General features: G+C 52.6%; 1 protein-coding gene across 2 annotated transcripts in view; it reads left to right on the top strand.

Annotated features, from left to right (window-relative positions):
• Positions 1 to 23,701, top strand: part of KIRREL3 (kirre like nephrin family adhesion molecule 3) — a 501,922-nt gene that overhangs the window by 405,707 nt on the left and 72,514 nt on the right. For both annotated transcript variants that reach the window (XM_090292940.1, XM_090292938.1), the window contains exons 3-4: positions 6,704 to 6,853; positions 11,274 to 11,423. In XM_090292940.1, the coding sequence (XP_090149066.1) occupies positions 6,704 to 6,853; positions 11,274 to 11,423 (300 nt within the window). The remainder of the gene's footprint in view (positions 1 to 6,703; positions 6,854 to 11,273; positions 11,424 to 23,701) is intronic.

The raw sequence follows: 23,701 nt of genomic DNA, 5'->3' as shown, positions 1-23,701 counted from the left end.
CAGCACCGATTTCTCGTACGTTGCTCCTCGCCTCCCCCAACAATGGTTCAGTGAGCACAAATGCACAAGAGCCTACAACTCAAAGAAAGACAGGGGAGTAACCTGGGCCCATTTCCAGCCAGCAGCTGGCCTGAGATGCTCTTTGGGGTCCTGGCCCACATGGGCTGCCTGCGCATCTCCCGTCTCTGCCCTCCCCCGCCATCTGCACAGCAGCCCTCCGTGCTCTGCCCTTCCAGCTCGGTCAGCCTCCAGGATGACCACAGCTGGCAGGGATGGATAGGCTCCTTCAGGGGTGCTGATGCACCAGCATTTCCAGCAGCACTTAACAGTGCCTTCTTGGCACCCAGAACTTGGCTGAATGGATGGAAGATTACCTCTCTCTGTCACTAATGAGCACGTTGCAGGCACTGGCTGGGGCCATAGACTGATACTCAGTAGGCAAAGGATTTATGATGACTTTGGAGTCTCCCTGCCTCAGCCAGCCCCATGGCTCTTCATTAATGACCCACACTGTCCAGGACAACCTTGGCGGATTGCATGTCCTGGGGAGAGGCGTGCGAGGCCAAGAGAAGCACGGGCTGTCCTAGCTCAGGCAAGGAGCTTGGTGGGGGCCCCCCTGCCCCACAAGCAGCCGTGTATGTGGGAAGAGTAGTCAGGCTGTCCTGTGTGAGCCCAAATAAAAATCCAGTGCGGTGTCTGCAATGTCTGTGAAACTGGCAAGCTCCTCCTCCAGGGTGTCAGAACGAAGTTGCCAATGGCTACAAATGGCCGTGCTGGGTTGAAGTGTTTCCGAGTCTCTCTCCCTGCAGATGTCCAGAAGAAACAGACAATGGAGAGAAGGCCCATCTTCCACCCCTGCCTTGTTCTTCTGGCTCCTCTGTTTGTATTCCCAGTCCTGACCCAAAGGAAGAAGGTTAGGTTAGATGACCTCTTGCTATCCCAGCAGGGCTCTAAGCGTGTGGAAACATTGCCAGGAGTCCACCCGAGACAGCTGCTACAATACACCTAAGCCTGGTGTAAGCACATTCCTCTTAGATAGGCACATCAATGTCAAATCTCCCCACTTTGTCTTCCTCCTTTAGAGATTCTTCTGTCATCTGTCCTCGCTGTCACCACTGCCATCCTTCTAAAACTCAGACCTGAGCTTGTGGGTCAAAAAGCCTTGGTGATTTCTCATTAAGAGCAAACTTCTGAGCATGCATTTGAGGGCCAACAGCGTCAGACCTAGCACACTCCCCTAGGTTTGCATCCTATATACACCCACATGCACACACACCACGCACCCAGCACGCCAGCTTCACAGTGACTGTAAGAGCTGCCACGGGGGAGGGCAAACAGGCTCTGCGCACTTCACACAAATGTTCTATTTCGGTCTCACAAAAACTCAACAAGCCCTGATGATGATCCTTACAGAGAACTGAGATTCAGAGAGACTAAGAAATGTCCCAGGGGCCCAGCTGTCATGGCCGAGCCAGAGAGCCAGCTTAGACTGTGTGGCATCAGTGTCCTCATCCAGGGACGTTCCTTCAGTGGCCTTACCTTGCTTTCCTTTCAAGGCCACTCCCGACGCCCCTTCCTACCCCCTCCCACTGTCTGTGACTCCTTCTGCCATTTCCTCAGAGGAAAATGGTTCTCCCTCAGGACTTCCTTTATGCCTCACTCTGGACTGACCGTGTAGTGCCTTTTATTCCATGTCTTTGTGTGTATGTATTTGTCTGCTCCAGACTCTAAGCTCCTTGTCAGAGAACATGTCTCAGCCCCTCCTCTGCCACCCCACCATCAGCCAGGGGGCCTGATGTCCCTGCTCCGTCATTCAGTGCCCTGGGCCCTCAGATAGCCTCCCCTTCACATGGGTCTGATACAGTTCCATCTCATAGGAGAGAATTCAATCACATAATCATGTAAATCTCTTAGTACATGTTTACATTCAATGAAAGTTAGCCATTATTAACTCTATAACAATAAAAACAGTATTTATAATATATACCTAGTTATGTGTATAAGATAACATAATTGTTATTATAAGTAATGGCTATTTATATGATAATAGGTGCCAATAATTATTACACCTCCTTTCCTTCCTACCCCATGGTGGCCAGTTCCAGGCTCCACCCTGAACCCTCACTACTGGTGCTGACCACCAGCTGGAAAGCGGTTATGTAAACTTAGGAAAGAACCAAACAATTGCTTTTCACTCCAAAGACTCTGTCTCCCTTTAGATGTTCTGAGGGGGCTGCCTGGTTGGTGGGCTGAGTACTTGTTTGAATATCAAAATCAGGTTTCAGGCCCTTAAGTCAATAGCCATCATGAGATAATAGTAAGAAAACAGGGTTTGCAACCAAAGACACTGGATTTGAATCACACCTGTGCCCACTGCGTGACCTTGAATTACAATTGGACCTACTGTGTGACTTTGTATTACACCTGGGCCCACTGTGTGACCTTGAATTACACCTGGGCTCACTATGTGACCTTGAGTTACACCTAAGCCTATTACATGACTTTTATTACACCTGGGCCCACTGCATAACCTTGAATTTCACCTGGGTTTACTATGTGACCTTGAATTACACCTGGGCTCACTGTGTGACCTTGATCATGTCTCCTCATTTCTAGGAGCCTCAGTTCACCTGTAAACTGTGGGTAATAAGAGCTAACTGGCACTGTAGTTACATTCCAATGACTGTCATAAAGTAGGTTTTAGTGAATAACTCAGTTATTTTTGTCCTGTGAAGCCCAGCTCCTTGAGACTCTGGTCCCTCCCCTTTATGCCCCACTTCATGCCTTCTACATGGCCTGCTCAGCACAATGTCTGTCTCATCCATGGTTTACAACGTAAAAGTCATTTTCCTACAGTAACCACAGACTTCAAGAGACACACTGGAGTAGCTGTAAGCACCACCGGCCACTAAACAGAGACCCAGTCAAGGCTAACCCACTGGGCCAGGCACTGAGAAGGCAAGAAGGAAAAGATAGCTGTGGCCCCACCCACAAGCAGTGTACCCTCTCTTTCTTATTTATTCTTGTTTCTTTGGCACCTAACATATGTGTAGTAGGTGCTCAATAAAGTTTTGAGGAAATAAAAGGAGATGAGAAGGATGAAAGTGGGCAGGTGAGGAGGAGGAGAGACAGGCTGAAGATGAAGACCCCCTCCAGGTGACAGTGCCTAGAGGGACAGGCAAAGATCAAGATGAGGGTGGAGCTGGCCCCTTCAGTGGCAGTGACATCAGGGCTGAGTAGGGAAGCCTGCAGGGAGGCGTGCACTCCAGGGCCATGGAACAGCCAGGAGTGCAGTAGCATCTGTGAGCAACCAGCGCAGGGCTGCTACTGAGCAGCCAGGATGCAGGGTAGAGGCTGTGCTGCAGACAGTGGGCAGCCCTTAGTCTCCACCTCTTGAAAAGGGGGGAAACCTGAGGAAAGTGACAGCTTTGAAAGGAACATCCAGGGCAGTAGCTGAAAGCATTCACAGTCTGTTTTAAGAACCCAGGTTGAGATGATGAGGGCCTGGACTTTGGGTTGTACAGTAGGAATGGGGAGGAAAGGGTGGGTCTGGGAGATGTTGTGGAAGAAGTCTGGGCCAGGCTTGGCGATGGAACAGATTAAAAATAAAGCAGGAGGCCCTGACGGGTGTGGCTCAGTGGGTCGGGCGTTGTCCCACAAAGGGAAAGGTCACCGGTTTGGTCAGGGCACAGGCCTGGGTTGTGGGTTCAATCCGCAGCCCGGGCACATGGAAGAGGCAGCTGATCAATGTTTCTCTCCCTCTCCTTCTCCCTCCCTTCCCCTCTGAAAATAAATTAAAATCTTTAAAATAAAAAGCGAACATGAGCCCTGGCCAGTGTGGCTCATTTGGTTGGAGCGTCCTCCCATAAACCAATAGGTCACAGGTTCAATTCTTGGTCAGGGCACATACCTCGGTTGCAGGTTTGGTCCCTGGTCAGGAGGCATATAAGAGGCAATCCCCCAGCCCACACCTTCCTCCAGAGCCTGGTTTCCATGGTGACAGCTTCTCCTCCCTTAGGGCACCCCCCTACACACACACATTAGGGTACCTCCTCTTACTCACCTCTGGATGCTTCCTACGCCCAGCTCCCAGGTTATGCATAGCAGCCCCAAGAGAAAGCAGGATCGGGGTTTGGGGGAGCACTTCAGGGGTCCTCATTCATGACGTTTCTGAGGTTTTGGGCGCCATTGTGTTTAGGGCTTTCTCAGTAGAACCCCCTCAGCTTCCTGCCAATAATGTGATCATTCTGATAACACACTCTTCAGCGGCCATTGGGGTTGTCTTGACATAGTCCTCGCGGGAAAGACTGGGGGATAAAAGAATGGGCTGAGAAATCGTAGTGAGAGCACAGAGAGGAGGCTCAGAGAGGAGTGTTCGCTTCCTGTCCACTCCCACTCCACGCTTCCCCACTCTCAGGCGCGTCCCTTCCCGGCCCCCTGCGCCTCCTGCCCCTGTTTCTCCTGCTGGCCTCACCTCACCCCTCACCCCTCACCTCCATGCCCCTGCCCCAGCTCCTTTCTCTCATCTCTTCCCTCCTTCTCTCTGTTGTTCTGGTGCCAGAAACAGTCTAATTACAACAGAGAACCTAAAGAGGCAAAAAGGAAAAAAAAAAAAACCCACCACACATAGCTGATTAAAATGTCCTGTGAAATCTAATTTGTAAAGCTCAGATCAGAATAAAAAGTGCTCCTCCCACAATGGGATGTTAAGGAGACTTCCCAGAGGCCCAGCCAAGATCTCAGGTTGCAGGCTCAGCCACCTGCCCGCCCCCCGCAGACTCGCACATGGACCCTGTCTCTCCTCTGGTGGGCCCAGCTACACCTCCGGCCACCGCACTGCTGCTCTTGGAGCTACAGCCCAGTCACTCCCGTCTTAGGGCCAGCGGCAGAGACCTCAGCCCTATCTGTGGTCTGAGCCTCGGACTTTGTGTCCCCAAGATGAGCAACAGCCGGTCTCTAGGAACTTTGGGGCCATCCTGCCTCTTCCCGATGGGGATGGAGAGGCTGCGGCAGCAGCCTGCCCACCTGGTCCAGTTTTCCTGGGTTTTATGTTTGAATCTGCAGAGCAGGCCTTGGGCAAGAAAAGAGGCTCAGAAGTCAGTGGGCCCCAGGTCAAACCCCTGTTCTGCCTCTCATTAGCTGCGTGCCCTTGGCAGGTTGCCTTGCCTCTCTGATCCTGGCTTCCACCTTGTAACATGGGGATAGTTCTGCCCTGAAATGTAATTAAGTAGATAACAGCAGGAAGGGGACGTGAAGCGTCGTGGCACTGTGGGCGGGAGCTCGGTAAATGTCATTGCCGTGTTGCCCATTCAGCGTGGCCTCCCGGGGACAAGGGCACAGCACCCCCGTCTTCAGCAACCCCTCCAGGACGAGGCATGGCGATCTGCACGTAGTGTAGCTCCGTAGATGAGGACATAGTCTTTGGAGCCCAACAGTCCTGTGTTCACAGCCCTAGCTCTACGCCAAAATGCACCCTGGCCGGTTCAGTGAGCATCCGAGGCTCCGGTCCCTAAGCCCCCTGTGAAATGGGGCCGGTAAGGTCCTCGTGGGGGCTGCAACCACTCACGGTGAGGTCCATCCAGCCCCTGGTAAGCAGGCAACAACCGCAGACCCAGCGACTCTTTCACCTCCTATGCCTCATCTGGAAAATGGGAATAACAATAGTACCTCCCTCCCAGCTTGGTATGAGGACAAAAATTTTAACCCGCTAACATTTGAAATCTTAGAACTGCAGTTGCATTGTTTAATAAAACATGAACTGGCTCAGTGCCATCTCACTTTGAGGTATATATGGGAGGGGAGAGGACATGGGGTCACAGTCATGACTTTCTCTCCAGTGATGGTGAGGCTGGGGTAGTGTCTGCTGCAGAAAAGAAAGGGACAGGGAGGGTATGTGGAGGTAAGAGCTGCCCCCCGGGCCACCCCCTACGCCACGCTGTAGCTACCACCACTCACCCTGCTGAGCTAGGCCTGGAGCCACTCCAACAGCAGCACAGTTTCCAGGACCCTCAGGCTTAACCAAAGCCCACCACTCACCACACCTGCTGTCTTCTTAAAGCACTCCCCACACAGAATGCTGCCAGTTGGGGGGTCTCTGTCCTGCCAGCAAGTGGTATGATGTAGGAGTTAGCCAAATGGAAAGGAGAGAGCATGCCCCCCCCCCCCCCGGCCCAGTGGCTCAGTTCGTTGGAGCATTGTCCCATGGACCAGAGGGTTATGGGTTTGATTCCCAGTCAGGGCACATACCTGGGTTGTGGGTTCAATCCCCAGTTGGGCACATACAGGTGGCAACTGATTGATGTTTCTCTCTCACATCAATGTTTCTCTCTCTTCCTCCCTTGCCCTCTCTCACTGGGCATGTCCCTGGATGAGAATTTTTTAAAAGAAAGGGAAAAAAGCCATGTCCCAAGTGCAGCGCATGGTGGGTGTGGCCTGTTTGGTGGGTGCATGGCTGGGCCTCAGTCTGAGTGTAGGTAGGTCAGGGAGGGATGAGGCCACAGTGGGGTTCAGCTCCTGAAAGCCAGGGTCCAGCTGGGGGCAGTGAGGAAGCTGCCGCTCGGCCCCAGTCAGGAAGGGGGTGCACCAGGGTGGGGGCGGGCCTTGTCCCCTGGGCCAGCCCAGGCTCTGCTGCCCTCACTGGGGGAGAAGCCCTCCAGGCTCTGCTTCCTGCAGTAAGTGACTGCTGTGCTTGTCTCCCTCCTAGGTCAAGTGTACTCCTTCAGCCAGCAGCCCCAGGACCAGGCCGTGGTGTCAGGGCAGCCGGTGACACTGCTTTGTGCCATCCCGGAATACGATGGCTTCGTTCTGTGGATCAAAGACGGCTTGGCTCTGGGTGTGGGCAGGGACCTCTCAAGTGAGTACCCCAGACCTTCCCCCCTACCCCCTGCCCAGAAAGGCGAGGAACCCATCCCTGCCATCCCTACCCACCCACCCTCCCAGGGAACCCCGCCTCCAGCAGTCTGTGCGGGTCCCCCAGGAGAGTCAGGCACGGCAAGCCCAGGTCCAGGACTTTGAACAGCCCTCAGACAGCTGATACTCAGCTACCACTAACCCCTTGATTCTGGGGATCAGTCCCAAACCTAACAAAACATTGCCCTGGGCCGTTTGTCCTAAAATCAAACACAATCCATGTCAAGTGGGATTTCCAGAGGTAACGTGTTCTTATTCCTTCATTCAAAACACATTCCTCACAGCCTGGTTCTTCCGAGGTTCCATTCATCAAGGGGACCCAAGTAGACTAGAAACTCAGAAAGAAACCTGGTGAGTTTAGGGGTCACTGTGTGACAGGAAGGAAAGGGGAAAAAAGTGTTTGAAATAAAATACAAACCTTGTCCAGCCCACCCAGACTGGTATTCATCATAGAGGCACTACGGGTGGGCTCCTGAGGCTGCTGATGACTAGCCGTGAGCTCCCTGGTCGGCACCCTGCCCGGCTGTCTGGTGACTATTGTGAACATCAACCCTTAAGCCCATAGACACGTCTTCCCAATCCACCCTCTCCTCTGGGAGAAAAGAGAATGGACCCACCCTCCTGGTCACTCCCCATCCACCATTCTTCTTCTCTCCTGGGGACGGGAGGCCTGTAACTGTGTGCTAGGCTTTAGCATAAACTGTTAAATTCAGGACAAGGGATCTGAGCATCCTTGCAATCGGGAAATGGCTGAGGGCAGAGGAGGAGAGAAAAATGTGTATTCGATTGAGAAGCAGCTTGGCCCCTCTCGCAGTGCACAGTTACAGGAGAGTAAAAATCGAAGCGCACTCTGCAACATGATGGTGGGGGAATTAATATTTTAAAATGTGAGTTATGTCTCGCCAAAAATGTATACCGAAAAATTACAGCAATGGTCAATAGCATCACAGGCTGTGAGTGCTGCGGCCCAATGGAGCACAGATGAAATACGCAATACTATCTCCCAAATATATGAAGCTGCCATAAAATTTAAGTATTATGGGAACCAGCCACGCTCAGGGACTCTGGACTCCTGTACCCTGGAGAAACTGGGGGAAGGATATGACCTTCCCAGACTAGAATCGCTCATGCTCTGCATGTATCTGAGCCTGGCCCCACACTATTGCTAGTTCAGGAGGTCCTCGGGGACCCCAGTCCGCGGTTCTTAGCCTTCCGTCAGGAACCGTGGTGTTGTTGAATCGGTGGACAAGAGGAAGCCCCAGTTGACCATGGAGGGTCCATAGGCTGGTCATCATTGCACAGATCATTGGGCCTCTGCATCTGTGTCTGTGAAAGGCTTTCTGGGACCCAGGATCGGGGCCTGCTAAGAGATGGAGGGTGCTGGGTTCTGAAGAACGGGGGTCTGCTTCCTCTGCACCTTGACTCCATTTATACAAGGAAGGTCAGCCGCCTCCTTACAGAGTCAATGAACCCCAACTCCTGATGAGGGGACTCCTCTGTATGTGATCACCTGGTCCCGAAATGGCCTCATGAGAATAATGACAGACATTTACATGCCCAATAAATATTGATGAAAAACCGAGAGTAATAGATCTCAATTCCATTCAGCGAGTATTTTGCAGAACACTTAATACCACACTATTTTCCTGTGGGGAGACTGAGGCTCAGTCCTGTGGGACTTCCACCTGCTTAGCCTGCATTCGGTCTACCAGGAAAGGTACCCTACACAAAGACCTCACGGTCTTTCTGGTCACCACGGCCAGAAAAGAAACAGTCAAAGAAAGTGATTTATAAAGATACTCCCTCTTATTGATAGAACATTTTTCTTCTAAGAAGCTCAGGCATTCTCTCATAAACCTACAGTGATCCACAGGGAGAAAAAGAAGGATTTTCCCCCTCATGTGACATGTAAACAAAGTCACAGCTGAGAAAGAAATTGATTCAAACGTATATCAAAGCCCAGTGCCTGGGACCCTGGATTCTAACCCCCAAAAGGCACAGATGCCGGGTCTGCTCTCACTTAGAAAGACGGGGACCTCATTGTTGCCTAGCTCTTGGTCACTTTCACTTAAACCAATATTTGCAGACTATCTACTAGGCACCAGGCACCTTACATAGATTATCCTGTCTAATCTTTACCAGAACTCTATGAGATACTAGTTTTGTTCCACTTGATTGATAGCAGAAGCACAAAATAAAAGTAACCACCCCAAGACAACACACATAGGAAGTGATAGAGCTGACAATTATTTGAACCCAGGCAATCTGACTGTAGAACCCAGACTCCCAGAAATTTTTCCTCCCCTGAGAATAGCAAGCAAGATTAATGATGCTGTGGAAGGAGTGAGGACTTGCTCAGAACCTGCGCTTCTGAACGGATGTTTTCTGAAGATGCTGCCGGTCCTTGGGAGGGCATCACGGCTCTGTCGCCTAATTAAGCAAATGCAAAAAAACCCATCACTGATGTTCTCAGCAGCTCCTGAGAGCAAAATCGTGGCTGATCGCTTGCTTGCAAGACAACAAAAACACCAGCTCCAACCAAGATGCCTGCAGGGAGGCGGGAACTCCTCACTGGGTAGCGGGACCCAAAGGCTGGATTGAAGGGGCTGGAGTGGTCAGCCAGCTGCAGTGAGGGCAAGAACACCAGGGAGAAGAGTGGGCTAGAACCCAGGCCCAGCAGAGGGCAGGCACGGCGGGCAGGAGGGGAGGCGGGAGGTGGTGCTCTCGGGGTGCACAGCTGGTTGCCCTGTGAGCCTGAACAGCTGTGAAGGGCAGGTCATTTGATTGCATGTTGGGGATGATGCCATCCATGAAGCCATGAACCTAAAGAACTCTGCCACACAAGGAGCACCCACAAAACATACTGGGAAAACTGGTAGAGAATGACAGCTACCTTCAGGGACCAGGAATGAGTGGCCCTGTATAGCCCACCCCCCAGGGAGCCCTGCTGCACCTTTGGAAGACCCTTATCTTATGGAGATTGAAAGAGTCTTAGAGCTCCAATATTTTTCATCAGTAGAATCTCTTCAGTGTCCCTGACAGATGATCATACAACTTCTTCTTGAATACAGCCAGTGATGGAGACCTCACTACCACTCCTGGCAGCCCAGATCCTTGTTCGACACCTCGATTTGTTAACAATATTTGAAAAGTTTTTCCTCATGATAATTCTGCCCATTAATGCTAATGCTGTCCTTGGGAGGTACAAAATCACATCCAGCCAACACTGAGAGACGTTGAAGTGAGAGAGAGCTATTACATGTCCCTGTCTGTCTGTTTATGTCTCTCACTTGCTTAAGCTCTGGTCTTCTCTTTTAGAGGCCACATGTGCTCAATCCCCCCTCCTATGGCACCTTTCTGAGAAGTCGCACTGTCCTGCTGAAGGCCCTTTGGAAAAAGGAGCACTTTGGGGATGCCCAAGGGTGGATAGGCCTCTGAGGAGCAAAAGGGACCGGGGACAGGGAGGCAGTACCCTGTGCGGGACAGGTGCGGGGAAGGGCAGCCCTCAGGCAAAGGGATGGGTGGAAACAGATCCTGCTGAGGAAAACTAAGGGGGCTGAGGCCCCAAGACCCAGGAGAGGGAGGATCTGCCCACCCTGGTCAGCGATGACTTCTGTTGGCACTCACATTCAACCCTGCACAGCAGCAGGGAAGCTGATGAACGATGTATCATGCTCAGGCTTTTATTTATCTATTATTCATCTCCAGTGGTACAAGGGGCCCCAAATCCCTAAGTGTCCTTCTAAGTGCTTAATCAGACCCTGGGGTTTGGGGGTGCGTAGGAGGAGTGATGAGAAAAGGGTTCAAAGTTACCCAAGGTTCCTGGGCACTGGTAGGGTGGGCCTAGATTGTCCATCCTGAAACAAAGCTTTTCCCCAAAGTTACTCTTAATCCTTTCACAACTATATTCCTGTTGTATTCCTTCTCTCCCTCTCTCTCTCTCTCTCTCTCTCTCTCTCCTGTCTGTGTGTGGATCTCAGCCTGGGTCTCTCTGACTCACCCTGTGTGTCCTTATCAAAATGCATGTCTACTTGGCAAACCAGGCTGCTGAGCGCACGGCTTTTGGGAGTAACAAGCTGTTGTGTCTGTCCCTTCTCCATTCTCTCCTCTCCTCTAACGACAGCTTCCCCAGCGTTCCTAAACTTAAAACCGACAGTCCCCATATACACACACTCTGCTCCGACACCCTGGGGAACTCTCATTTCTGGGCTCCTCATGCTGAGGTCCAGGCCTGGAGCAGTGGCCTGCTCTGCCAGCCCCTAAGACCGTCCAGCCCCTGCTTGGTTGTGTGTCGCTGTCCTGTTCATCAAGAATGTCACTCCTCCCCTGGGCCAGCCCCCTTGATCGGCCTGCTGTCCCCACAGGTTACCCACAGTACCTGGTGGTAGGGAACCACCTGTCAGGAGAGCATCACCTGAAGATCCTGCGGGCAGAGCTGCAAGATGACGCTGTGTATGAGTGTCAGGCCATCCAGGCTGCCATCCGGTCCCGCCCTGCACGCCTCACCGTCCTGGGTAAGAACTGTCCACGTGTGGGGCAAGGATGCTATGGGGGACACCGCAGGCTCAGTTCCAGAAGGTTCCTTCTGGCCTGATGCAGGGGGCTCCCAGTGGGCAAAGCTCCAAGCATTGTCCCACAGGGCTTGGCCACTGGTCCCACCATGTCAAAACCCCCTCCCCCCCAACAGGGGAAAAGTGAAGGTTCCTGCCTTGGACATCCGGAGGCCAATGTCACCTTACCTATGACCTTGTCCACCCCATATGTTTGACTCCAGCTCAGGGAGCAAATAAGGGCTCCTGGATGGATGCTCATTTATTCAATCAGAAAAAAGTTCTTCAGCATCATCTGTCCAGCCCTGTGCTGGGTGATGGAGAGACAGAGAAGGTGACATCTCTTTGAATCACTTCTTTCTGGGTGGACCTCCCTCAGGGTGCTAACAAAGCCCCATGTAGCCACTCTCCCTGTCAGAGTCCCCAGCTTGCTTGTCCCTGTGATTTCAGCATCTGTAGGGACCACTGCTGCCCCTATCCCTTGTCCCTTCCTCCCTTCCCTGCCCCTCGGAACCCTGGGCTGCCTACGCCATGCCTGGGACAACTCATGTCAGGCTCCTATTTCCATTCATGCCTCTGCTCTTGGTCTCTCTTGAGCTCGGCTTCCCAGGAACCCAGTGTCCCCGGGACGTCCTCCCTCACTGGGGCAGACCTGCTGGAAGACAGGGAACAAGCTCACTACCTCTTAACTTGCCCCAGCCTGTCCCCTCCTTCCTCTAGCGGGATGTCATTGAGGACTCAGGGCCCCTGGGAACAGAGCCTTGCACATAAGTAATAACAGCTCCATGTGTGTAGCTCCTGACAGCAACTCCCAAACACTTTCACTCACACGTCCTCGGCTGTTTTGACGCAAGTCTGGGGGGCGGAATTGTTGGCCCAGATGAGAAACGAAGGCTCTGAGGTACAAAGGGCCTGGGCCAGGGTCTCCTGGTGGGCGCTCTGCACACCAGCCCACTGCCTGCTGCCCTAGGGCGTCTCTGCCAGGCAGCCAGAGAGCGGAGCCCAGTCCTGCTCTCCTCCTAGCAGAGGCTGAGAAGCTTTGACAGCAGGGTCAGCAGCTGGGGTGCTGGCCCCTCGCCTAGCAGATAAGGCGTGTGGCCGCCCCGCGATGAAATATTTACGATGCGTGTGTCAGGTTATCTTCAGATCTACACGGGCAGCACACGGGCAGATTAGCCCAGCACAGCAGCAGACAGGCCCCGGAGGACCACTTACCGGGCTCAGGGCCTGGCTGCCTGAGACGGGAGGAGGAACGTGGGCCAACCCCAGAGCCTCCCGCAGCCTTTGTGTCCCCTCTGGCCTGCAATGACAGGGAGGAGAAAAGCGGCCCGGCTGGCAAGGTGAATAGGCTGGGCTTATGTGGTCAGGAAGCAGGCCTTCAGGAGAGCAACACGGGACAAGAAAGGGTGAGCCGCCATTTCCATCTCTTCTGATGGGGACGAGAATGGGAAGAGGTACAGGGGTTGAAGGAAGAGCAAAGGAGGATTTCATGCCAAACATATTGCCTGGTGTTTGAGGCTCGCAAAATGCCCAAATAGGTTTGCTAAGTGAAGCTGCAGGATCTCCATCTTCAGAGGTTATTCAGCCCCATCCTCAGGGGGCTGTGCCTTCTGATTCCTTTCTTGCCAAAGGAGGGGACCAAAGAATGCTGAAGGGAGCAGAAGCTGGGTGTTGCCCACTCGTGCTAGAATAGATGGAAGTGCCTCTTCTTCTGATGTGGTTGTCCCGGTATCAGAGTTCCACCCAGTCCTGCCCAGTGATTTACAGATTCCTTCCTTCTGTCGCAGCTGGATAACAAAGTTCAGATTACTCCAAATGTTTGACACATAAGGAAATCAGGATGCAGAGGCAAAGGCACTTACAGGAAGTCACACAGCTTCATTACATTCAGAACAGATCCCAGGTTTCCCAACCGTGAGCCAAAGCTCTCTGTCTGATGCCCATGTTCCTAAAGGCCACAGGATGTCCTCTGTCTGGCTGGTAAGAGCCAGGCTTCTGCAAGCAGGGCCTCGGATCTGATCCAGACAGACTTGACTTTTTCTTGGGTCACATCAAAATGGCATTCACTCCCCCTTCTCCCTCTCCATGGCATGGCCTGGCACTGCCTCTGGGCACAGAGCTGGGTGTGTGGAGGGAAGATGTTTTATTCACATATGGGGTGCAGTTGAAGAAGCAGAAGGGGGAGTTTCTAAGGGGCCCCAGCAGGATGGCCTGGGTAAGACCCCTGAGAGCCAGAAAGGGGGCCAGAGCAGGGACCTTCCATGCAGACGCCACAGAAACAACTGTTCCTAAATACACTAACTCCCGGCTCTCCCTGCAGCCCTCCCCAGCTCCCCAGAGCCACCCCAGACCCCCACTTCTGAGCTGGTCCTGCAGGGTTCTGCCTCAGGGACCCAGCCTGGCTGACTTTCTCTCCCATAGGCAGCCCCACCTACTACCCTGGAGGCAGGCCCTGCAGGCAGAAGCTCACCCAGCCTTCTGGGAAGGGAGTCCTGGTCTGTGCTCAGTGGTGGACAGGCAGAGCAGCTGCTCCAGCAGAGGGAGAGGGGTGTCTGCCCTGCCCAGCCAGCTTCCCAGCCAAGACCCCATCTGCTCTGCCGTGACATCTCAGCCTGGGAACATATCCCAGCCAGTTCCCCAAGTGGGGGCAGTGGGGGGAGGACACGGCTGCCTTTCCTGTGTTCCAGGAATGAAAGAGCTTCCTAATTTAGTCTGTATTTGCCTGAGATCGATTTTTAATTAAATAAAGTAAGAGCCTGATTAGAACCTGCAGAAGATGTGAGAGCCGAATCAGATGGTATTCTGGCAAAACTGCGAAGCACACACTTTGGCTGGGACAGAGGGAGACCCCTGGGGGTCTTCCATCAAAGCACCAAGTGAGGAGGGCAAATAGGAGAGACTCTATCGCCAACAGATGTGCATTGTGAAAATATGCATCTGCCGGCACCACTTGGAGGAGCCAGAGGGCCAGATCGCAGAGCCTCCCGGGCTCCAGGGAAGGCACAGGGATACTCGGGCCCAGCAGCCAAGCCTGGAGTCACAGACATATTAATTAGCCTTGTGTTCCCAGCTCTCAGATGCAATCAGGCAAGGAGCAACCTTGGGCTGAGCATTTGCCACCCCAGGAGGCAGAAGGAGAGAGGGAGCAAGGGAGCCAGGGTGGGAAGAAGGGGCAGGCGCTGAGCTCGGGAGGCTGAGCTGAGCAAAGACTGGGGAGCCCAGACCTGGTTAACAGTCAGGCTGCATTCCCTCTGTGACCCAGCCAGCCAGGGACCGTGCCCTGACTCAAGCCCGGTCAAGACATGCATCTTTCCACCCCCAGAACATCTGAAAATCATGCTATCGTGGAAAGAGCAGCAGTCCTGGTCCCACCATTAACCAACCAGCTGTGTGACCTTGGCCCTGTTACTCAGCCCCTTGGGGTCTCAGTTGCCGCGTCTGTACAATGAAGGTGGTGACAAATAAGGTGACCTCTAAGAACTGTCCAGCTCCCAAAATCCATGATTTCCACAATAACCTGTGACTTCCAAATGTCAACCCATGGCTTCCAAATGTCAACCCATGACTTCCAAATGTCACAGCAGCTATTCTAGGAAAATGCTCTGACCTGCGTTGGACCTGGGATTTATGTGGTGACAGAGGCAAAGAAGGGAACTGTCTCGAGTGAGGATGGAGATGGGGATTCTCAGATCCTGTCCAGCTCTGGGCTTCTGCAATTGTCTAGAGTCTGCCTCTGCATCCAGCCTCCACCCATCCTGGGCCATGTCCATAGAGACATAGCTGAGTTGACCGTGCACCTGTGCAGAGCTGGGGGACAGGAGGCAGAGCCCTGGAATACCTTTATGCAGATCAGTCACTGTGTGACCTTGGGCAGGTCCTCAGGGCTGGCACTGGGCCTCTAGTTCAATTCTCTTTAAACAGCACTTAGTACTCAATAATATTTTAGGGTTTTTAATAAATGAGTGAATGAATGTATGAATGAATGAATGAAGTTTCTGGTTCTTAATCTATAAAATAGGGGTAATAAAAATACCAACCTTCTAGAACTGTTGTGATCATCAAACTAACACATGCACACACATACACACATGCACACGCACACACACATGCAGACTGCCCCTTCCTCCACCTGCAGAAACACCAAGGTCGAAAATATCTCAACGTGCCGGGGCCAGAGCTGAAAGGGGGTATTGCGCTTGATCTCTCTAAGTGCCTGGAAGCTTGGGAAGCAAGTTGAGCGACTCAGAGCAGGAGGACGTGATCAACAAATATTTACTGAGCGTGTATTATGTGCCAAGCACTGACCTAGGTGCTTGAGGTTCATCCGTAAACAGAAGAGAAAACCAGCCCCTGTCCTGACGGTGCATGTGTTCTAGCAGGGAAACAGTCATAAATAACAAACAGATTAAACAAGTCAACTATGTAGTTATGTCGGATGTCAGCTGGAATAAACACTGCGAGAAAGAGAAGGGAGAGCAGGGTAAGGGGGACTAGAAATAGGCGGGGAAGGGTGGTGGATGTCAGATTAATTATTTAAAAAGGTGTTTTCCCAGCCTTCCTTCCCCTCCCCTCTTCCTCCCGGCCCGTTCTAATATTAACTCTGCTGTCTTGTAGCTCCCATCAGAAACAAAGCTTCCTAAACCAACATGAATTATTTAACATGAAGACCAAGTCAGTTCAAATAAAGAGGGCGTCTTTAAACGGATGCCAAGCCGGAATACTGAGCAGGGGAAACAGATAAGGCCCATACGTGCGGTTACCTTGAGCCTTTTCCAAAACCTCGAGCGCCCTCTGTAGCTCCTCCGCCAGGGGAACCGCAGGCAGAGCTCGCCTGAGCGCCGGGCGTTGGCAGCACCCCCCATCGCCGAGCCCCTCACCTCGGGGGCGGTGGGTCCAAGAATGACAGTGAAGGACTCAGGCCATGCAGCAAGGAAAGGCAGAGCTGACACAGAACCCAAAAGCCCTGGCTCCCAAAACGGTTTTTCTAGAAGCTGGTGGCGAGAAACCGTGCCGTGTCGCCCTGTGCATGGGGACCAACCATCTGAGTGACTCTTCAGGGCTGAGAAGCACCTCCATGGAACAAAGCCCAGGCTCCCTCTGAGGCCTGCCCTCTGCCTTCTCTCCAGCCCCAGTCCTGCCACCACCTTGCTCTGAGGACAACCAGCTCACAGCTCCCTCCACTCCCCACACTTCTGTGCCCTTGTTACTGCGCGTTTCTGCCTAGAATGCCATTCCTACCCTTCTTCCCTTGTCAAACTCCTACTCGCCTGTCAGGATTCATCTTAGACATCACCCTCCTCCAGGAAGCCCTCCCTGACTGTCTCCCTCTGTGCCCCCTTAGCCTTCCATATGCACTTCCATCACAACACTCAACCCAATTACATTGAAAGTAACTGTTCCCATGTCTAGCTTCCCCACTGGGTCTCTCAGGGAAGCATCATGCATCCGTCACGCCCAGCACAGCCTGTGAACGCCTTCTAGGTGCTCAGTAAATGTTTCTCTTATCCCTGTAGTAAAAGGGTTTGGGGCAAACTATGGGTGTTTACATTGAGCCTTACCACGGGAGCAGTGCCTGTTAGAGAGTAAGCCCCGGATGCACATGAGAGCTCTGTTGTGGGTTGTGTCATGTTCGGAGAGGTGGCCTGCCTTCACAGTTAAGGGCCTTGGCTCTGGAAGCCAGATTGCCTACCCTTGAAGCCTAGCTGTGTCAATTTCTCAATGGTGGGGCCTTAGGCGCATTATGCAGCCACTGTGTTTCCTCATGTAAAAGGGGGAATGGTCGCAATAACTGGTCCTCTTAGGGCGATAGAGAGCATGTGGTGAAATGACATGCGTAAAGCAGTCACACAGCAGGCACACCACAGCTGACTGTCATCACCGCACCTGATGTCAGTGCCACTCTGACCCCTGCAGTGAGGAGACCCTACCCACAAGCCCTCCCCCCAGGGGACCAGGCTCCCCATTCTAGGCAAGCTGTTCCACCCAGCGCCCACGCGGGAGGACAGGCTTCCCCTCCCACTCACCTGAGCTTGGGGGAGGACAAGCAGAATTAATTTCCTTATCTCCTCATTAGGCATGTTCCGCCTGGGCCCCGGCCTGGTCTTGGGTGCTGTGTCTCATCTGTGCTGTGGGCCCGTTTCCTGCCACATTCATTACCCTGCAGTCACCCTAATAGGGCAGCCAACAAGCCAGAGACAGGAGATGAGAACAAACAAAGCCTCCTCATCTCCCCAAGTTTCAGACGGGAGCCCCACCTGAGCTCCTATGTCCTGCACCCCTGCTGCCTTCTCCTCCCCACCTCCTCCTGTTACACCTCTGGGGTCCCCTGGTCCAGAGCTGCTTCCCCTCCTCCCCTCTCTTTGGCCCTTGCACCCCCCTCTTTGCCCCCTAGTTTGAATCTGTGCTCACCTACAAGCTACAAGGGGAGCACGGCTTAGGTCACTGAGTGACCTTAAGCTGACTAACAGTCCCTGGGGGTAGGGGACCTGGGCTCTAAGGTCCACTCCGTGGGTTCAGGGCCATGTCCCCTGGGAGGCCGCCCATGGTGGTCGCTGATGCAGCGGGGGGATGAGACAGAGCATGAGAGCAGAAGGCTCAGCAGCCGTGGGATCCTGGTGCGCTGACTTCGGGGCTGTATCCCTCTGGGCCCTCCCATGCTAGGGTCATCCCCCCGCCCCCAGCCTTCCTGTCCTGCCAACGTGCCAGGCTGCCGTGGAAAGGAACGGCCTCACTGCTGCCCCCACCGCTTCACCCTGTGCTTCATCTCAGCCTCAGTGAGCAGTCAGGAGAGTCCCCTCCCGTAGCTCAGGGCCCACCCATCATGGTGGGAAATGGGGTGAGAAGGCACGGGCTGAGGCACCTCCAGGGAGGCTGGGGCCCATCAGGGCCAGAGGCAAACTTGGCGTGTCCTCTCTCAGCCAGAACATGGATGGCAGGGGCAGGCGGGGTCCTCTCCAAGCAGGGGAGGGGCCTGATGCAAAGCACACGCATCCCCGCACGGCCCCACCTGGCCTTGTCGTGGTCGGTGGGAGCAGGCTCTCGCACCGAGGGGAGAGCTAACGGGTCTCATTAGGTGGCCTTGCAGGAGTGGCCCGATACAATGCCCGGCACTGCCTCGGGGGCAGTGCTCCCTGCTTGAAGCTGGAGGCAGCACCTCAAACAGTGCCCCCCCCCAGGCCAGCCTCTCCCCTGCCCCTGACAGCATCTCCTGCTATCAACATGGCCACACAGGAGGTTCTGCTGCACACACAATGTGCTCCACCTCTTGCTCCTGGTCCCTACCAGTTTGCCGAACCCCCCAGAATCCCCCTCCCCACCTCTGAACAACTCAGACTCTCCAGGGCAGCCCTGCAATGCTGAGGTGTGACTCCCTGCTCCCTGGGCACTGCCGCTCCTTCAGGACAGGGAGTAGGGAGATGCACATTCTTGCTCCAGTGCCCCCACTGACCGGCCATGAGATGTGAGCTAAAGATGCTTGGCCTCCCAGGACCCACTGTCTCCCTTGTAAATCAGTTGGAAAGGGGACGCACAGATCCACTCCACAGTTTGACCATGATTCTCCCTCATTTGATCATGGTTTGAGGTCGGGCATGAGGGTCCTTGTTCCCTGAGTCTTCATTCCCTTGCTCCTGAGAGCAAGGGTATGTCCGTCTCTGCTTTAACCAAGCGTGGCCCTGGGAGAGGCTGCTAGCACAGGGGGCAGGAGCTCAAACCACGGACATTTGCCCAAGTCAGGGCCTTGACCCTCTGGCGTTAGCCATTGGACATGGAACCAGCCGCTCCCAGGAGCCTGGGCAATTCGGGTCACTTTGTAGAGCCGCCTTCAGGAGCCTGCACTCGCTCTACCACCTCAAGCCGGGCATGGCTTCCAATGTCCCTGAGCAGCTACAAAACACAGGCAAGGGCCCACCTGGGGGGGTGGAGTGGCTGCAGGTCCCCAGCCAGGAATCCCCCTGCCCACTGGCCCTTAGAAGGCTTCTAGTTCATGCATCAGTCTTATTCATACATGCCTCACCCCAAGGTCAAAGCCCTGGTGCACACACACACACATCCACACACTTGCACATGCAGAACTTGGCCCAGTCACCAGTGCCCTGCAGTAGAGAGACATAAGAACACTCAGGGGAATCGGTCGCTGATGGGAAATGGCAATCTTGCTGACTGAACAAAAGCATTGACTGTCCCCCCGGTCAGGCCCAGAAGAGGCTGGAGTTAGGTGGAGCGTGAGATCCCCAACATGAGGCCCTGCCTCTCTATTGAATCCCCCTAATGAGAAATGAAGCAGAGGGAAGAGTTACGGCCATCTCTAAGGAAGGCCAGGGCCACCCAGCCCCACTGGGATACGCTGCCCCTCTCCTGGCTCCAGCCCCTGGGAATGATGCGCATCACACCCGGGACACTTGCTGGCAGACTGAGGCCAGCCCTGGGGAAGCCCAAGAGACCCGGCTAGACTGGGACACTGCTAAGGATAAAAATAGCATGCTTCTTCTCTGTCCTGACCTCAGCCCGGGCCCGAGAGCAGCGTTTCATGGCAAATTATGGATTTAAAACTAGCAATGAATCTCCATTACAGCATGAAATGAGAAAGGAGAACGATACTAAATGGAAGCCTTTCCTCAGCAGCCAACGGGGTGTGGAGGGGTGTCACTTTAGGAGGGAGTCGAAAGGCGAAGTCACAAAACCCAAGGCAGACTCACAGAAGCCAAGATCAAGGGCAGTCCCGGAGACAGAAGGCCCCGGAGAGTGGGCAGCGGCCTGGCCTCCAGGAGACCCCCACTGTCCACGCCAGCACAGGACACCACAGCAGTAGGGGCAGCAGCACCCACCTGCGGGGGCCATAACCTGGTCTCTCAGCTGCCTGCAGAGGAATGACATGTGGCTTTCTCAGGAGAGGACTGGCCGGAGCTCAGCTACTTTGTTGCTGTGCAGGGACAGAACCTATATTGGCAACTGCCTGGGCAACCCACACCCATGCCTTTGCGCACCCTCTCACCACCTCGGCCAGACAGACCCCACGTCTCCTTTCATAGATGAGAAAGCTGATGCCCAAAGAGACCCGTGAACTTGCCCGAGGTCATACATCAAGAGAGAAAGAGAGCTAGAATCTGAACTCAGATTCTAACTTTCAGCTACATCGGGCCTCTCCTTTTACCCAGAATTCTGCCCAGACTGACTGCTGTCTGATTCCTTCCCTTCAGATATGGACGGCAGTGCAAGTCTCTGCAGCCCAGGAACCTCCAGAGCCCTGTCCAAGCCCTCACCCTGTCCCAGGGACTGCAGGGCCAGAGAGGTGGCCTGTGCAATGAACCAAAAGCTTCAGAAAACCCTTCCCAGCAGCACCTGGTCCCCAGATGCACCCGGGGAGCCAGGGCTCAGAGATCCACAGCATCCATTTTCCATCTCATTAGGTCTCATTATCAGGAGGCTGCCCACTGCTTTCCCCATCACTCTGGGCCTCTAAATTATTCTGTCCATGTGGAGGAGGTTTTCCTAAGTGGGAGGCTCATAAGAGGCCCCCAGAAGCCCACACAGCTGCCTCCAGCCCCCAAACAAATAGCTAAGCCCCGCAGCCCAGGAAGGCTGGCTTCCAAAATGCTGTCACACTTTCACAAGCCTATCAAGGTGTTTGTAAATATTTATAGAAAGAAAGAATTTCCCACATGTAAATATGTCAGGAAAGGTGTTAGCAGCTGAGAAATCACCCAGTGCCAGGAACACCATGCAGCCTCAGTGGTGGAGGGCAAGAACGGGGGAGCAGGCTGGTGGCCACGCAGCAGCCCCCCCACCAAGAGCCGGTGCTGCTCTTACCCCAAACACACCGCTGCTCCCACCCTCCAAGCACCTCCCCTCTATCTACACAGAGGTAGACACACGCAGTCACTAGGATGCTGGAGAGAACTCATTTTACAGAGGGTTCAACTGAGGTCAGAAAGGGAAGAACACAGATGCATAAGAAAGGCAAAATCTGTCATCTCTGATTCCTCAGGACAGAGAAAGCTGGGCTCTGAGTACAGATCACCTGGGACTCCCCTGTCCCTCTTCCAGTCCCAGCCCCAAATACCAACTTGTCCTGAGCAACAGTTCTACTAGCGACTAAAACCTAACCTTGGAGAGAGACACCCCCCCCAAACTTAACCTTAATTAAAGAATTTTAGAGCTGGAAGGAACCTGCCAATCAAGGGTTCTTCATTCAATCCATTTTTCAACATACGAGGAGCGACCCCAAAAAAACAGGAATTATCTTCTGGAGGGCAGGCCCCTTGTAGTACAGGCTTCCCCCGCTAGGTGAGTGTTCTAGGAACCCAGCTGTATCAGGGCACCAGCTGGCGTTGTGAGAGGCTGCGTTTGGCTTCAGTGAATTTTTGTTGAAGACGCTTTCAACACGTTTGCCCATTTCATGATACAAGCACCCCTGCCCACACCACACTGAGTGTTCAGCAGTTTTTGACCAAAAACGGCATGGACCCTCCCCCCCAGCCCTACCCACCCTATTCACCCGATCTCACCCTGAGTGACTTTTTTTGTTTCCCTGAATGAAAAGAGTCTGCAAAGGGAAACATTTTGTTGATGTGGAACAGGTGAAACAAAAAACAGTAGAAGCACTAAAAGGAGTCAAAATCGACAAGTTCAAGAACTGTTTTGAGCAGTGGAAGAAATGTCTCGATAGCTGTATTGCACCAAATGGAGAGGACTTTGAAGGTGACTGAAGTTAAAGCATATCAGAATAAATACACAATTTTTTATAAACAAATCCTGGGTTTTTTTAAGGTCCCCCCCCCCTTATATATGTGCCAGGCACTAGGCACTGGTAAGTAATATCAGTGATCAAAACAGATTAGACTCTCTTGCCTTCATGGAACTTAGACCCTTGGACAATAACAATAAATACAGGAAGGAAATGTTATAGTTTATCAGAAGGTGGTGAAGGCTAGCAAAACAAGAGGCTAAGGGACAGTTTCCTGGGAGAAAGAGCAGGTTGAGCTGCCAGAGGAGGACCTCCCAGAGGATGTGACCTCGTTATCTTGCCCTTTATTTTTTAACAGCTTTATTGAGATATAATTTACATACCACTAAAATGACCCATTACCTGTACAACTCAATGATTTTTAGTAAATTTACAGAGTTGTGCAACCATCGCCACTATCCAGTATGAGGCCATTTTCATCACCCTAAAAAGATCCTTCCTCAGTTTCCACTTCCACCCCAGGCCCAGCCAACCCCTGATCTGCTTTCTGTCTCTGTGGATTTGCCTTTTCCGGACATGTCTATGACTAGGATCATACAGTATGTGGCCTTTTGTGTCTGGCTCCTTTCACTTACCATAAGGTTTCTGAGACTCATCTACGGTGTACCGTGTGTCAATCATTCATTTACCTCATCGATAAGCAGCATCCATCATAGGGCTGGACCACATTCCGTTCATCCCTTCATCACATGGTGGACATCTGGATTATTTCCAGTTTGGGGCTGTTACGGATAATGCTGCTATGAACATTCACATACAAGCCCATGTGTATGTATATGTTTTCATTTTTTTAAGTATATTTTATTAATTATGTTGTTACAGTAGTCCCAATTTTTTTCCCTTTGCTCCCCTCTACCCAGTATCCCCCTTCCCTCCAGTAATCCCACCGCCCTTAGTTCATGTCCATGGGTTGTGCATGTAAGTTCTTTGGCTTCGCCCTTTCCTATATTATTCTTAACTTCCCCCTGTCTATTTTGTACCAACCAATTATGCTTCTTAATCCCTGCATCATTTCCCTATTTCTCCCTCTCCCCGCTCCCAGCTGATAACCCTCCAAATGATCCTCATACCTATGATTCTGTTCCTATCCTGGTTTGCTTAGTTGGATTTTGTTTTTATTTTTTCGATTCAGTTGTCGATAGGTGTGAGTTTGTGGTCATTTTAATGTTCATAATTTTGATCTTCTTTTTCTTAAGTAAGTCCCTTTGACATTTCATATAATAATGGCTTGGTGATGATGAAACTCCTTTAGCTTTACCTTTTCTAGGAAGCAGTTTATCTGCCCTTCCATTGTAAATGAGAGCTTTGCTGGATAGAGTAGTCTTGGTTGTAAGTCATTGCTTTTCCTCACTTTGAATACCTCTTGCCAGCCTCTTCTTGCCTGCAAAGTTTCTTTTGAGAAGTAGTTGATAGTCTTATAGGCACCCCTTTGTAGTTAACTCTCTGCTTTTCTCTTGCTGCTTTTAAAATTCTCTCTTTATCTTTAACCTTTGGCATT

The sequence above is a fragment of the Furipterus horrens genome, unplaced genomic scaffold, assembly GCF_987537825.1.
Source record: "Furipterus horrens unplaced genomic scaffold, mFurHor1.1.pri manual_scaffold_11, whole genome shotgun sequence".
NCBI classification, from domain to species: domain Eukaryota; kingdom Metazoa; phylum Chordata; class Mammalia; order Chiroptera; family Furipteridae; genus Furipterus; species Furipterus horrens.
This window is presented reverse-complemented; position numbering and strand designations above follow the sequence as displayed.